This window comes from Chaetomium globosum, genomic scaffold, assembly GCF_000143365.1.
Source record: "Chaetomium globosum CBS 148.51 scaffold_1 genomic scaffold, whole genome shotgun sequence".
NCBI lineage: Eukaryota > Fungi > Ascomycota > Sordariomycetes > Sordariales > Chaetomiaceae > Chaetomium > Chaetomium globosum.
This window is the reverse complement of record NT_165976.1, coordinates 1,314,196-1,329,506: the sequence shown is the minus strand read 5'-3', so window position 1 is coordinate 1,329,506 and position 15,311 is coordinate 1,314,196. Positions and strand designations below refer to the sequence as shown.

Sequence of the window (15,311 nt, the reverse complement as noted above, 5' to 3'; positions counted from 1 at the left end):
AAGCAACCAAGTGTAAAGATTCGTGCTTGGCCAATCAGAATCGGTTAGCTCGACTCCAATACACGAATTTCATGCAAGCGGGACTTTGCAACTCAACCACACCCTCACCAAGCAACACCCAAGCAAATCGCCGGTATGACAGAAAACGGCAAGAGAAAAGATGCCCCGGGCGGCGGAGGGGACTCGCGGTCGAAGAAGAAAAAGGTATGGATAACCGAATGGTGGTCCAGGTGGGTCCTGGGCTCTCCGCGGACGGTTCTCTCATGCAGAGCTATCGTGGCGTCCCGTCGCAACATGATGCCATCCTATCCCAAGCGCTCTCGACACCACGTTTTTGTCATGCGTTTTTAGTCTAATGCTCGCTTAAAATTCTCAGCGCCCGCTAACCTTACCCTAACAAAAAAATAGACCGGAAACGCTGGCAAATGGAAGACCTCCCACCAGCAGGCCAAAGTGCTAGCCCAGGACTCCCACCTCCAACCGGGCGATACCGGCGTCTGGGTCACTTGTGCCCGGCACCAGGAGGCTAAGGCCGCGAGGGAGATTGGGGTTTTGTTTTCGGAGGTACGTTTTACATACTATACCATGGAATTTCATGTAGGGACTTACCGGGGGCCAGTACGCCGAGAAACTCTACGACATCAAATCCATTCATGATGCACAGCCTAGCGGCGGCGACGATGATGGCGCCGAAGACGATATTGAAGCGGCCATCGCAAGAGAGGTCGCCGCTCTCACTGCTAAACCCACCCCCACTTCCGGCGGGACATCCCCCGAGGAACCCAACCGGATGACACCCCTGAAGATGAACGTCGACTGCCTGCTCTACGTCAAGACGCAGCCGCCCGTGGACCCTGTCGCATTTGTGCGCAGGATATGTGAGGACGCGAGGCGCTGCGGTGAGCTGCCGGGGCTGATGAGGTGCCGCTATGTCAACCGGCTGACGCCCATCAGTGTCATGGGGAAGGCGTCAGAGAATGGATTAGTCGAGGTTGCGAAGGAGGCGCTGAAGGGGTGGTTTGATTTGGGGGGGAAGCGGGGGACTGAGGGCGAGATCAAGTCGACGGTAGAAGGAGAGTTGGCGGGTGATGGTGATGGCAAGAAGGACACTACGGAAGCCCACAGCCGGGCGCCTGTTTCCGAAGAGGCGGGATCCGAGAAAAAGCCATTCACAGTGAGTTTCGCTCATTGCTTCACAGCCCCCGTTCCTTTGGACTGACACCTGCCCAGTTCGCCATCCGGCCAACTATCCGCAACCACAGCAATTTGAAGCGAGATGTGGTGATCAATACGGTTGCTCGACTCATCAACGACGATCTTCATAAGGTCAACCTCACCTCGCCGGACAAAGTTATTCTCATCGATATCTATCAGGTAAGCACGGAAGCCCAGAGCCCGAGCGTGGCCCCCGACCCAACCTCTAACTCTCTACAGTCAGTTTGCGGGATGAGCGTTGTCGACGGCGACTGGGATGAGCTCAAGCGTTACAACCTCACAGAGCTCTACACCCAAGGGAGAAATGCCCAAACGACCGAAGCTTGAACCCAGAGGGTGATTCCATCAAATGTGGAAAATCAGGCAAACCCTCAGCCAATTTGCGGAAGCGTGTACGAAATACCGTTTCCGGTATCCCGGTATTACATGCATACACTTCATACCTGAGAGACATCGAAATGTGGCCGCCAAGCATCGGCACTAAACCCTATTCCAGGTAAATTTGACGAGCCGACGGGGTCCCTGGCTCACACCGGATCCTGGTGGACACCGGCCCGAGGCGTTCCAGCGACACGGGTCTGGGCTCGGGGAGTGTTCCTGGGCTGAGACACCACATCCCTCGCTCGTGGAGCACGCTTGGGAGCCAAGAGGCATGCTGTGATGTGAAAGAAATAGCGTGATACACAAAACTACAGACCTGTAATTCGGGACTCGCCGCGCAATGGATACCATTGCCAAACTCTCGGGCATGAAACTGCCGGCCATTTCCCACAAACTCCTTCATAAGAACATGCATTCGCTCATGGACAAAGCTTGTCAGATGTCGAAACATTCGAATGCCCCACAAGAGTTTTGCGCTGTTTCTGGGATTTCGCTTAGCTTTGGCCAATCACCGAATGCCCGGTTCGTTTGTCCATGCACATCGCTGCTTTCTTGGGTTCGAGAATGTCAGCAGCATGACTTCGTTCTCTCACAAAAGTGCTTTTCCTAAGTTGACCTGGATTGGCGCTCGAGGCCGTCATCGGGTCTGCCTGCCGTCTGGCCCCTTCTTCGCTTGCTCTTTCCTGACGTAGCCTGGCCGCTCCCAGTGAATTGCAGAAAGTCCCCAGCAATTAGCCGTGCTGACCGAGTTTTTCCTTCATCACCTTCCTGTTTTGACATGATGGGAGTCTTGTGTATCTCCAGATTTAGGAGTCTGTTGATGTCGACACTGGCTTTTTAACGGCGGCGGTACCGAGCGGCAGGATCCAACCCTGGGCCTTACTTCCCGTCTGGAGAACATGGGGAGCCAGAGCAATTCCCGAGATTCCGTGGTCCGCGCCGAGCGAACGAGAGTCCATTCGTTGAATTGCATGGGGCCGTCCATGGGGCCGTCGTGGATGTGTCAAAGCAGGTAACGTTGCGAGAGCCCAGGGGAGAGCATCATGATGTTCACTTCCTGTTTATTCCCGTACCGGGGCCACTTACAAGACGTTCCCGCGCTTCCCTCACCCATGTCATGACAAGCAAAGAAGCCCCCAGGTGGCCGCCCGTCGCGCCGGGACCCTGAAGATCAAAGGGGAAGTCGGGCCTCCTTCTCGCTACGGGCGTTCCCTTATTCGTCCACCACATTCCTCGCTCCACGAAACCTTCTCTTGGCAGACCTTTCCCCTTGGCCTCCATCGTCTTCCTCGTTCTGCAATTTGCCTAAGCATAATCGTAGAAAACAAACAGAAGCCTGTTAGCTCCATCACCATGCTCATGAACGGGCCTTCGCCATGTGCCGGAGAGTCGCCGGCCAGCCTGTTTTGCTTACTCGCTTCGTTGTTCCACGCCCCTGAAGGTCTCTGCCGAGCGAGTATCAAAACTTCTCGCAGAACAGCCGTCAAGCTCGCCAACACGGCTTGTCATCAGAAAGGCCGACTCCGTTTCCCAATGTGTCGTGATGGCCGTGATACCATACCAACACACCCATAGCCGTGATCCTGGTCTCGCTGTGACTCGTGTAACCAGCTTGTCAGTCCGTTCACTTCGCCAACTGACATTACTTCTGCACACGGACGTTGTGGGGTGATGTTCTGCGTGGTGTGCCCAAGCATACGTGTTTTTATATAGGTATGGTTACTGGACTCCTGAAGGGCGGTTGCGGGTGCCTGTTGCCCAGCTCTTCCCAGCTTCGTCCTGACTTACACACAGCCAACCAGCAGTACCGTCTTGCTTCCGGCTTGACCTGCAACAGGACACTCCCGTCTTGGAGAGAGGAGAAGACAAGAAAATTGTACCCACCATTTTACTTGTCCCCCCAGAACCCCAAACCAAAAGACAAACGCCATCCGGTAACATCAAGAAATCACCACTTATCGTCTAGCGAAGCACGCCCTTCTTTCGTTACGCTTCGCCATGTGCCAACCGCCCACCGACGATGTGGCTAGGAACATGCTCGGCCCAGTTGTCCCAGACGATATCGTCCTCGGGAAACTCCAGCTCGTACCGTCCGTTCGCCCTTTGAGAATTTACGAAGTTCCCATTCCTGGGGGTAAAACACTGCACCTCGTCTTGCCGCCCATCTCTATGTGGCGCCCCCTCAGAGCCGAGCAGGGAATGCTGAGCTCTGAAGCCACCACGGTGAGGTGGATCAGAGAGACTCTCGCTCGGGAAACCGCCACTACCGAACAGAAAGCATCTTCCTTCTCCTCCGTCACTCGCGACATCACCACCTCCTTACTGCCACTTTTACCAACCCTCCTCCGCCACGGCCGGGAAACCCACCTCCCCAACTCCTCCTTCGCCGTCTACAAACCCGCCAACGGGACACCTCTTTCCCTCCTTTCTTCAGAACCCACACCCACCGTACGACGGGAAATCGACTGCCAGCTCGGCGCCTTGTTCCGCCACTTAAACACTTTGACTTCACCCACCGGCCGTTTCGGCCCCCTAGCGGCCGTCATCGACACCAGTTCCGGCCCCGGCACCCCACAGCCAGCCGGGTCTCGAGCAAAGACCCCGAGACTTCCACAAGTGCTAACCGAAAGCGGGCTGTCAGCCACCGGCGGTGCAGGGACATGGTCTGTGGCGTTTCATTCCATGATGGAAGGGGTGTTGCGAGATGGCGAGGACATGGCAGTTGTCATATCGTACCCGACGATTCGGAGACATTTTCGGCGGCTGGGGTACCTTTTGGACGATGTTACCACCGCGAGGCTGGTTATTGTCGAGGGTGCAGGGAGAGGAAACGTACTTGTTGGGGATTTGGGTGAGCAAAAAGAAGACACGGAAAAGGAAAAAGAGGTGGGCGATGACGGGAAAGAAAGCGGGAAAAACAAGGGCAAGGCAACAGACGAGAAGGTGACCGGAGAAGGGGAGGACGACAAAGAAAAGGGGGAAACAGACATGACACAGAAGGGGGACACACAATCACAACAAAGCCTAAAACTCACCGGCCTCCGCGACTGGAGTAGCGCCATATTCGGTGACCCCCTCCTCGCATCCGTCTTCAGCGACCCGCACCAACCGCTCCCTTCATCCGCCTTCTTAGAAGGCTTCAACGGCGAGAAGCTAGAATCTGGCGCCGACTCACAACACACGAAACTCCCATACCCCCTAAACCCGACCGTAATAGAAAATGCCGACACGGCATGGATCCGGCTGCTGTTCTACCAGGTCTACCACACAGTAACGCGGATTGTGAGCGAGTTCTATCGGCCGCGGCAGGACAGCAGTACTCGGGAACTCGAGGCACGGAAGAAGTTGAACGAGGTGCTGGCCAAACTGGCAGAAGTGCCAGATAACACGAAGAAGAGACAGCAGCGGCCAAGCGGGGAGATGTCGCCCGCGAAGAGGCTCAGGGGTGCCGAGGACGAGTGATGTGGTACGAGATCAATGACGACCGAGGTCAGGAAGACGAATATTGTATTGTAGATACCAAAAGGCGGCAAGGATGCAGGTAAACAAAGCAATGGCGGTTGGCGCTGTTTGCGTCATCATTCGTCTTCCGAATCCTCTTCGTCCCTGGGCAGGGTCATTCCCATCATCCCTAGAATATTACCCGCCGGACCAGCCATGCCTGCCTGGCTCTTGAAGCTCTCTAGTAGGTTTTTGGCGAGGTTGTAATCAATATCTATCACCTCGTCGCTGCTCCCATCGTCGTCGTTGTCCTCTTCCTCATTTTTCTTGCTAGACCCCTCTCCCTTTTCCTTGATCGAGGCCGTAGTCTTGGGTTTCGGGTCAAGCTCCAGCGCACCAAACTTCTTGAGCTCCGACTCCATCTGCACCGTGAGCTTTCGGATCTCCTCGTCGTCACTCCCCTCTTGCTCCTCTTCAACCGCCTTCGCCTTCCCTTTTTCCTGGCTGCCATCCTCGGCCGGGAGCCCCATCATCTCCCTCATCATCCTACCAAAACTGTTCCTCATCAAAACTAACCTCCCGATCCTCATCATCATCATCATCATAACTCCCCTCTTTCCTCGTCACTATCATCATCCCGATCCATATCCTCAGTCTCCGCCCCCTCAATCCCCGCCGGATTCATCATTCAAAAAAGCCTCAAACCGCGACACAATCTTCTGCAAGTCCGCCTGCGCAGCAGCATCGCCAAACCCACCCCCCCCAGCGGTCTTCTTCCCCTCCAGCTCCCTCTCAAAATCCCCAAAATCAATATCCATCCACCCATGATCATCCTCCCTCCCCACCCCCTCCCACCCCGCAATCTCCCCATCCCCCGGCAACGCGCTGTCCCCACCATCCTCCACCAAATCCTCCAACAGCAGCGCCACCTCCCTCACCACGCGGCTCGCGCTCTGGTCCGCCGTGCGCGCGAGCAGCTCAAACCCTATCGTCAGCTTCATGCCCAGCTCCAGCCGCGCCAGCGCCTTGGCCTTGGCCGCCTCGGGTCCCGACGCGTCAGCGGCTCCGGCGCCGGCTCCGGTTCCGGCCTCAACAGCGCGGAAGGCAGGTGTCCATGCCGGCGGCGGCGCAAAGTGCTGGCTCTTAAGCTGTGCGTAGAGGACCTTGCTGAAGCGCACGCTGATGGTGACGAGGTCGGTTGGGGGGAATGTGAGGCCGTTGTTAGCCCCCTGCTGTTGCTGCTGGGTTGTCGCGGCGGGGGAGGGGGAGGGGGTTGGGAAGAGGAGGGGCTTGAGGGCGCGCGGGTCGCGCAAGTAGAAGGCTTCGGTTGCTGGGGCGACGGCTTTGGGGCGTAGGTGGAGGATGTGGGCGAGTTTGCGGGGGATGGTGGCCAGGGCGTGGTGGAGGGCGGTGGTGATTTGGGCGGGGTATTTTTCGAGGCGGTAGAAGGACTCGGCTTCGACTAGAGGGGAGTGGATGAGGGTGGATGGGGGTGAGGTTTTGATGGTTTTGATGGCTTCGGGGAGGGAGAGGGGTTTGGAAGTGGTGGTGGTTGGGTCGGCTAGGGGGATGATGAGAAGCTTGCCGTCGTGGATCCAGACCCGGTTGCCATCATTCTCGGGGCTGAGCCACTTGGGCGTGACCTTCGCGGCTTCGATGAGCAAAAACTCGCCGTCGCTGTCAGAGACACGAATCCATAGCTGTGGATATGTCTTGCTAAGTTCTCGGAGAAGATAGACGATGAGCCATTCGTCCTCGACATTATCCCCGTAATGGGTGATGCCATGAAGATAGGAGAGTCCTAGACCTAGGTAAACAATCAGCTGCTATTCGTCAGGCTGCTCCAAGAAAAAAACGAACCCTTTTGAGTCTTTGCTTCTAGCTTGAAAGGCTCTCTCTGCCAGATGTAGTCTTTTGCCAATTCGTCCAGCTTCCGATCCGCCGCCTTGCGAACTGCCTCGAGGCTGGGCAAATTATTGTCCGCCTTGTCCCCGATGACGAAGAGCATGTATTCCGCATAGTCCTCAGAAACACTCATACGGAACCCATCAAAATCCTCGTCTCCAGGCCGCGGCTCGGCTGCAGTGTCCATGGTAAGATCGTTTGAGCTGGTTGGTTGGCTCTTTGATCTTGCAGTACTTGTAGAAACAACACTTGAAACCCAGAAGCATCAGGACTTTAGGAGAAAGAATCAGATCAATGCGTCGAATAGAGTTTGTTATACAGCCTCGCACTGTCTTTTGGTGTTAGTTTTTATCGAGATGAGTGCTGCTGGAATTCTGGCTGATGATGCTTGATGCAGTGAGTTGGTGGGGACTGGAGGGGATGTAGGTACGAAATATGGTTGGCTAAGTTTTGAGACCATTGACTGATAAGTGCGCTAACCGTCCATTATTTATTTCCATCTTAAGTTGTTCAGGTTGTCTCCTGATATTTTACGACGGTAGACCGTGCTCTCTTTCATCTGGCATTTTATCTTGGGCGGTTGTTGTTCCCTCATATCGATAATGGTGGGGCGATTCAGGAGCTTGGTCATGGTGGGGTTCAGCATAAAGCTTGGACCTTGTGCACCAAAGAGGGGCGCCCCTGGTCGTTCTAAGAGTGGACCAGGCAAGACGCGTTAACGAGCACCAATTCCAGACGCGTAGCATCTCAAACGCGAATACCCTACCCTTTTGTACGTCAAAATTCTTGGTCATACTGGGCCCTGGCCTCTGTTCGCATAGACTGTTAGCAGTCATCTGTCAGGACTCGCGATGCCCGGGCGAACGATGAACCGCCTTGCGCCGGGGTCTTCCCGGAAGCGCGCTCGTCGCGACCATGCTGAGGATAGCGGAGACGAGGTTGTTGAAGTCCAACAGGCTCACTCAAATCTCCGAATTGAACCGGTAAGCTGCGAATGATGCGCCGCCATTTTTTCCCGTTTTTTACTTTGTTGATTTTCCCCAGTTATAATTCTGATAAAAAACCTTACAGAGAAAACGAGTACGCCTCTCCGACGTCGAGCACATTAAGAGCGAAGAGCACTCAGTACGATATTCGACGCCGTCTGACGATGATGCGAACGAGGATGCGAACGAGGATGAGGCTCCCGCATTGCCCAGCTCACCCCCCAAGACACAATATGAGCTAATGCGCGACAACAACTTCGAGCATCTTCGTCACGAGGTCGCCGATGACCAGCGCGCAACCCAAAGACTCCGAGTCCGCCCAGGTCTGTTGGGCGAGAATGGTATTGCAGACAACGGAATCATCGAGAGCGTGACTTGCGTCAACTTTATGTGCCATGTGCGCCTCCATTGCGAACTTGGCCCCCTCCTCAACTTCATTGTAGGAGAAAACGGCAGTGGCAAGAGCGCCATCCTTACCGCGATCACCTTGTGTTTGGGCGGCAAGGCCAGCTCAACGAATCGCGGAGGCAGTCTGAAGAGCTTCGTCAAGGAGGGTTGCGAGCGTGCGGTCCTCGCAGTCAAGATCAAGAACCGGGGTCAAGATGCCTTCAAGCCTGACATCTACGGTGAATCGGTCATTGTGGAGCGCCACTTTTCCAAGACAGGAAGCAGCGGTTTCAAAATCAAAACTGCTCTTGGCCAGACACACTCGGTCAAGAAGCATGAGGTCGACGAGCTTGTCGAGTACTTCTCCCTTCAGGTTGATAACCCATTAAACATCCTCTCACAGGACAACGCCCGCCAGTTCCTCAACTCGTCAACCAAAATCCAGAAGTATAAGTTCTTCATCGAAGGCGTCCAGCTTCAGCAGTTAGATAACGACTACCGGCTGATCTCGGAGAGCTTGGAGCAGATGGTGGCCAAGGTTCCCGACCAGGAGGAGCGTGTGAAGCACGCCAAGGTTGAGTTGGACAAGGCCCAACGCATGATGAACGAACTCGAAGGCAATCGCCAGGTCAGGAACAAACTCCGCATGTTACGTTGGCAGTTGGCTTGGTCACAGGTGGTCCACGAAGAGGAAGAACTCGCCAAAAGAGAAAGGTGATCTTGCAGAAGCCAACATTCGGGTTACTGAAACACAACAAGAGGTGGAAGCAAAGAACCAATGCCCTGGAGATTGCCAATGACAAAGTCGAGCGCGCTGAGGCGTCCCTGCGACTCGTCAAGGAGGAGGAGGGTGAGATTCGAGAGCCGGGTGGAGACAGCCGACGGCGTGTACAGGGGGGTTGAAGACGGAGATCGAACAGCTTCATGTCGAGGAGCGGGAGGGCTCATCAAGCGTTGAAGGCCAAGGATGAGGGCTGTAAAGCAGGTTGACGCCAAGATTGCCGGGGAAACAAGAGCGACTCGAGGCTGTCAATGGCGGAGTCCCCGGCGATAAAGTTGCGGGAGCTTTGACGCGGTCAACGAAAAATGTCAAGCCGACTGGGACGCCGAGATCCAAGAAAATAAGGATCGCGAACCGGAACTCATCAATAAGGCAGATGAGTCAAAGGTGGCCCTGGATAAGTTCGGCGACGAGATCCTCCGAAAGCGCAACGAGATCAACGGTGTTGAGGCCAGAATCAAAGGCCTCGAAGAGAATCGTGGTTCGGCGTACAGCGCGTACGAAGCCCAGGTTCCTAACCTTCTGAAGAGGATCGCCAGCAGACAACAATTTCCAAAGCAAACCGATCGGTCCGCTAGGCGCTCACGTCCAGCTGCTCAAGCCCGAGTGGTCGGCCATCCTCGAAAAGACGATCGGCATCAACCTCAATGCCTTCATCGTCACTAGTAAACACGACGAAAAGATTCTTCGCGGGATGATGAATCAGCTCAACGTCCGGAGTTGCCCCGTTTTCATCTGCAACCCGCGTCCGCTCGACATCAGTGGAAAGGAGCCGGATGCCGAGTATGATACCATTCTTCGAGTGCTCAAGATCGATAACCAGATGGTCCGGGATCAGCTCATCATCAACCACATGATTGAACAAGTGATTTTGATCCCCGAGCGTGTAAGGGCTCAACAAGTCATGTTCGACGGCGCGCCGCCGCGGAATGTCAAAGCTTGCCTAGCTTTCCACGACCGGAAGCGCGGCGAAGGTCTGAGGTTGGCAATGACCAACGGCAACATTTCAACCACACCGATTCAGCCGAATCCGAATTTGAGACCCCGGATGAAGACAGATTCGGATTCCCAGATTTCGCTGTTGAAGAATACGCTTCAGCAGATCGTCGCCGAGTACCAGGAGCTGAATGCTGAGAAACGCCGCCTGCAGCAAGAATTTCAGCGCTGTCAAAACGCAGTGGTCCAGTTAAAGAAGAGTCGAGATGCTCTCGAACGCGAATCAAAAAACGCTCGCCTCAAGGCGGATAATATCCAGACAGAGTTAGACCATTTTGATGGGCTTGACGGGTACCTACAAGGCCTCAGGGACCACCGAGAGGAGCTTCAGGGAGAGTTGAATCACCACGGCATCCAATACGGCACGCTTAGCGCGAAAAAGCAAGATAAAAACGCCGAAGTAGAGGCGGCCCTGAAGAAGCTCAAGGAGGAAAAACTACACATGAAGGATTTTGAGAATCGTCTCAGCAAGGCCGAAGGGAAGCTCAAGCAGGCCCGGGACTTGCGCCACCTCTGCCTCATCGAGAAGAACGACATCATCGAGAGGCTGGGCGAGTATGTCGAGCAAAAGCAAAAGGCCGAGTCGAAGCGAGCCAGGCAGGAAGAGGGCGTCAAGGAAATGGTGAAGCATGCCGAGGTCGTCAACAAAGAGCGTGTCTACGTCCCCGAGGGCGAAACGTACAAGAGTATTGAGAAACAGTACGAGACGCTCAAAGCCCGCTTGGACGAGCGAGATGTCAAGCGCGGCATGACGGACGCTCAGGTCCACGCCTATTTCGCCGCAAAGAAGGGGATTTGCGACCAGGTGGTGGCGGATCTCCAGTCCATCACCAGTGTGAACGACCGCCTCCGGTATGCCCTCACGCTACGCCTCGAAAAGTGGCGCAAGTTTCAGCGTTACATCTCGTCCCAGTCTCGCGCCAACTTCATCTACCTCTTGAGCGAGCGCGGCTTCCGTGGCAAGCTGTTGGTCGACCACGAGCGCAAGTTTCTGGACCTGCAGGTTGAACCGGACAAGACGGAGAAGAGGGCCGCCGGGCGGAGCACCAAGACACTCTCTGGCGGTGAGAAATCGTTCTCGTCTATCTGCCTGCTGCTAGCCATCTGGGAGGCCATGGGCTCGCCTCTGCGGTGTCTTGACGAGTTCGACGTGTTCATGGATAATGTGAACCGTGCTATCAGTACAAATATGCTGGTAAGTCGAAGTGAGCCATACGTGACCAAGAAGCACGCTAACAAGATACTTAGATCACCGCCGCGCGGCGTTCAGTTAATCGCCAATACATCTTTATCACGCCTAATGCTATTGAGGGCCGCACCACCCTAGATAAGGATGTCAAAATTATCCGGTGAGTCTGCCAACTATGAGATACACAACTATTTTTACTAACGGTTCTCCAGTCTTACCGATCCCCGCCAGCGGACATTGGCCGACCACTGAAGTCTTCATGTCGATTTTTGTGATTGCGTATCCTGAGCGGCGATTGTTGAAGCAACCTGTATTGCAACCTGTATTTTAACCTGTACGGCTTTTGTCATGACTTTTAGGCCCGGGGCCTTGTTTAGGAGGTTCTTCTCGACAGAAGGGCGTTCAAGGGGTGGGGAAAGAAAGGAGTTTGGTGTTGTGTTGGGTGGGCGGGGGACTCGCTTGGCCGCGTGGTAAATACTGGGAGAGGATCTTGTCGATATCGCTACCCGGCGAACCTGACCCCTTGGGCGGGAGTGTTCGCAGTATTGCTTGTGCAGGCTTTTCACCAATCAAAGCCTACACGCTGTATTTACAATAATTTTTACAACTCTAGGCACAAACCTGAGCGGAGCTGGTGATGTTTTTGTTCTCCCCCTTCTCTCGTACCAGCTGTGCGAAGCAATGAACGCACCCAACGCACTTTATATCCTCACTCCCTTACTCCGCAACACATTCACCGCCGCGCCGGCATTAAACCCGATCCACTCCCCAATCGACCGCACCGCGCCACCCGCCCGCGCCGCCTCGTCCAGCCGGCGGCGGAGGAAGGCCCGCGTCTCGCGGTAGTCGGGCGACTGGTCCGTTGTCTGGAACAGCTCGGCCCCCACGTAGATGGCAGACAGCGACGCCCGCTTGGTGTACCATGTGGGGTCGACCGACACGTCGCCGGCTAGGTATAGAATCTCGTCGGCTAGCTGCGCGAGTTCCTTGGCCGAGGGCGGTATGTACGAGGGTTGGGCCATAATCGCGAGTGCCTGTAGGTAGTGCGGGGCAGTAGTTAGCGCATATTCCAGCCATGGGAAGCGTGGGTTGTGGGGATAGACGGACCTCCTGCCACCGACGAACGACGCCGCTCTCCACGTTCCCTCTCAGCCTCGCCCACGCCAGCACCTCCACCCGCTCCCCGACCGTCGTGGCTCCTTCATTGGCCACGGCGTTTTTCGCCTTGTCCGCCAAGGATGTCCGCTGGGTGTGGAGGTGCCAGCGGATCAGGCTGAACACACCGTCGGGCAGGATGGATGGGCTGATATCTAGCAGGCCGGCGTCGCGGGCGCCCAGGGCGAGGGATTCAGGCGTGAATCCGTGGGAAGGGACGTGGGCGTAGGCGGCCGCGAGAAGAGCAGCCTCGGAGGGCGTGAAGGGCCCGGGAGAAGGGGGGTGGTCGTGAGAGTGGTAGGTGCGGGTCGGAGCTGGCAGCTTGGGTCCTAAGGATGGTTGATGACGGAGTGACTGCGGCCGAGAAGAGTTGGCGAGACTGGTTACGGATTGTGCCCTGGTGATCGAAAGGGCTCGGCATGGAACCGATGGTGTGGTCGGCATCCTACAGACAGCGGTCGGCCGGAGCGGACGGAGAAGCATGCGCCGGGTCGCCGCCGCCGCCGCGGAACAGGAAATATTTGGTGTTGACATATCCAATGGCCCGTTTGCTAGCACTTGGCTTTTTCGAGATGCTCTAGCGCAAGGGGGTTTACCTGTCTATAGGTTGCGCTCTTGTCTGGTTGGATCTGCACGTGCCAATCGAGCTCCTGGTGTTGAGATCTCGAAAGCTTAGTGTGCTCCACCCGCCCGGCTACACCAAAATAGGCCGTGATCTGGATCTGGATCTGCCCCGCTCATTTTCAGGGCATGGAACAGACGACCACCTTCCTCCGTCGTTTTGCGATACAACCCGTATCCTCATAATTTCCATGTCATTACGCGTATACCGTGGGCCGATGCAGATTTAGCACAAAGTCCATCCCTTCCAGACCCATTCTTGCCGATTCACCAACCTCTCAGGGTTCTCAGTGGGTCTCCTGCGAACCAATACCTGTTTCTCAAGAGGGAGGGATGGCGTGCCATGCAAAGCTAAAATGCAGCAAGGAAACTCCTGCAAGGCCGCACTGACCCCAGGTGTTATCAGTGCCTGCGACACCGAACGGTGCGCTGTGCTGTGGCACTCACTGCGACGCCGAGGGCGAGGGAACTGCGGACGGTAACGCTGGGGAGGCCCCAACGCCAAGCTAAACTCATGGATTCTTCAATGCTCGCAGCCGCGGAAGGTGCCGGCAAGCTTGGAGCGGGCGCCCAGCACCGATCGAGTCGCCGGACTTTCCGGACGATGCTCAGGCACCCCCCCAAGTCCCAGACCCCACACTCCAGCCGGAGCCCCGCGGTTGCGTAAGGTATCTTTGCGTGTGCTTGCAATACAGAGCGCTGGGTGTGCTCGCGTATGACTTTGTATTGAGACCAGCTATACCCGCTCGTGTTAGTTCCGTTTGACGCAACCGCGGGGCGATAAATTGACGGTGGGCGGTTGGAGAGCGACGCAAGCTCTTCGGCCTCCTTTGTGAACTCGGCTCCGCACGGAACAGGTCCCCGGGCCGCTAAACCCCTCTTCTCCGTGGCTGATGTGGGCAGTCGAGACCTTGCCTGCGCAAGGCTCTGGGGTTCACCCGTCTAGTGTTTCTGCATGTGTCGTTGTATCAGTAAATTCCACCATGCATTGACCGGTCGCTGGCACCTCTTTGGTTGGTCGGGCGTCAATAACGACAGACGAACTTGCCCACTCCATTCCGTTGGCGGTTGAGGATGGCATTTGTCGGCCTCGCTGTGAAAGGCCAGAAAGGTTGTGCCGGGCGCCTCGTCACCCCTGTCGCTCATGTTGAAGCAGGCCCATACCTCGATGTGAATGGCCAACTCACCCGAGAGTCTTGATACCTGCCCCGCCAGAAATCATAAAATTCTCTTCGTGCTCAGGGTCGCCCGTGGGCAGAGGCGCCGTCAGAGCAACCGGATTGGGCCATCACCTCTCCCGTCTCGTTCCTCCACCTGCCGTGCCACCATCCCAAGGGGTGCGCAGACAGGCTCCAGGGTTGCCCACAACGAGAGGGCAACGCTCAACCATAGGGCAGGCCAATACCAAAGAGTGCCGCGTTTCCGAACTTATTGGATCCATGTTGGACGTTGAGATGCCTCCCCTTGCCTTGTGCAAACCTCCATTCCCCTTCCCTCAACCGCGCAAGGGTTGACTCGGCGGATTGAGGATGCCACCAGACTTGTCCCGAAGGCCTGCTAAATGTGCCGCATACTGCGCTATCGGTCTTTGTTCGTGGATTGGAAACCGTTGCCAGGGTTAGCGACGTCGGTTTTACTGAGAAATTAGAAAGTGAAGGCTCGTTTTTCGAGACGTTCATAAGAAGTGGGGTGGGATGGAAATGCATGCAAGATGCAGCCAGCCATGAGCAGCCCCGCTCAAACCCTCCTGGGAAGGTCATTGGCCGATATCCTCTGGAACCCTGCAGCTCGCCCGTCAGCGACGCGGTAATTCTCCCCGTCTGCTAGCAGAGAAATGATAAACAACTATCATAAAAACCACCTCCCAGCACATTTCAGCCGAAGAACTGAACAAATTTGGGAGTGCCCGCTTTCTGGCCGAGCCACGCTTTGTTCGAATAACTAATATGCTCCTTAACATCGCATAGACCATGAACTCTGTCATTTCACTGAGTGGTAGGTAGCCTTATCTGTTAGTCCACTGTAGGTATACAAATCGAAAAGTGAAATATTCCGTACGAAATAGTGTAGTGTACATTACCGACACAGTATTACTGCTTTTGGTGCCACACCGTTCGTTCTTGGTCTCCGTTTCCTGTGCTGACTCGATGTGGTCCATGCGTCCCCACGATTCCTTCCGTCTGTTCTGGCCAACTCTCCACGCCGTGAAAAGGTCCCCCATCAGCCTGCCGCACCTAGCCCACTTTCTTGTGCT

The 15,311-nt window shown here is 55.6% G+C and overlaps 6 protein-coding genes across 6 annotated transcripts; 3 read left to right on the top strand and 3 right to left on the bottom strand.

Moving 5' to 3' along the window:
- Nucleotides 1-135: 135 nt before the first annotated feature.
- CHGG_00436 (uncharacterized protein) lies at nucleotides 136-1,876 on the top strand (the record flags this gene model as incomplete). The annotated part of the gene is made up of 5 exons (XM_001219656.1): nucleotides 136-204; nucleotides 409-564; nucleotides 620-1,174; nucleotides 1,231-1,374; nucleotides 1,712-1,876. The coding sequence occupies 5 exons, from the start codon at nucleotides 136-138 to the stop codon at nucleotides 1,874-1,876; spliced, it is 1,089 nt and encodes a 362-aa protein (XP_001219657.1).
- A 526-nt stretch (nucleotides 1,877-2,402) lies between these two features.
- Nucleotides 2,403-3,239, bottom strand: CHGG_00435 (uncharacterized protein; the record flags this gene model as incomplete). Its single annotated transcript, XM_001219655.1, has 3 exons — nucleotides 2,403-2,486; nucleotides 2,683-2,890; nucleotides 3,166-3,239. 3 exons carry the CDS (start codon nucleotides 3,237-3,239, stop codon nucleotides 2,403-2,405), a joined length of 366 nt encoding a protein of 121 aa, XP_001219656.1.
- Nucleotides 3,240-3,594: 355 nt separating this feature from the next.
- Nucleotides 3,595-5,058, top strand: CHGG_00434 (uncharacterized protein; the record flags this gene model as incomplete). The annotated part of the gene is made up of 1 exon (XM_001219654.1): nucleotides 3,595-5,058. One exon carries the CDS (start codon nucleotides 3,595-3,597, stop codon nucleotides 5,056-5,058), a length of 1,464 nt encoding a protein of 487 aa, XP_001219655.1.
- A 644-nt stretch (nucleotides 5,059-5,702) lies between these two features.
- CHGG_00433 (uncharacterized protein) lies at nucleotides 5,703-7,129 on the bottom strand (the record flags this gene model as incomplete). Its single annotated transcript, XM_001219653.1, has 2 exons — nucleotides 5,703-6,844; nucleotides 6,898-7,129. 2 exons carry the CDS (start codon nucleotides 7,127-7,129, stop codon nucleotides 5,703-5,705), a joined length of 1,374 nt encoding a protein of 457 aa, XP_001219654.1.
- A 664-nt stretch (nucleotides 7,130-7,793) lies between these two features.
- Nucleotides 7,794-11,533, top strand: CHGG_00432 (uncharacterized protein; the record flags this gene model as incomplete). Its single annotated transcript, XM_001219652.1, has 7 exons — nucleotides 7,794-7,925; nucleotides 8,014-9,029; nucleotides 9,089-9,165; nucleotides 9,410-9,606; nucleotides 9,689-11,287; nucleotides 11,341-11,441; nucleotides 11,494-11,533. The coding sequence occupies 7 exons, from the start codon at nucleotides 7,794-7,796 to the stop codon at nucleotides 11,531-11,533; spliced, it is 3,162 nt and encodes a 1,053-aa protein (XP_001219653.1).
- Nucleotides 11,534-11,982: 449 nt separating this feature from the next.
- Nucleotides 11,983-14,203, bottom strand: CHGG_00431 (uncharacterized protein; the record flags this gene model as incomplete). The annotated part of the gene is made up of 5 exons (XM_001219651.1): nucleotides 11,983-12,315; nucleotides 12,389-12,881; nucleotides 13,033-13,130; nucleotides 13,505-13,793; nucleotides 14,040-14,203. The coding sequence occupies 5 exons, from the start codon at nucleotides 14,201-14,203 to the stop codon at nucleotides 11,983-11,985; spliced, it is 1,377 nt and encodes a 458-aa protein (XP_001219652.1).
- Nucleotides 14,204-15,311: the final 1,108 nt, after the last annotated feature.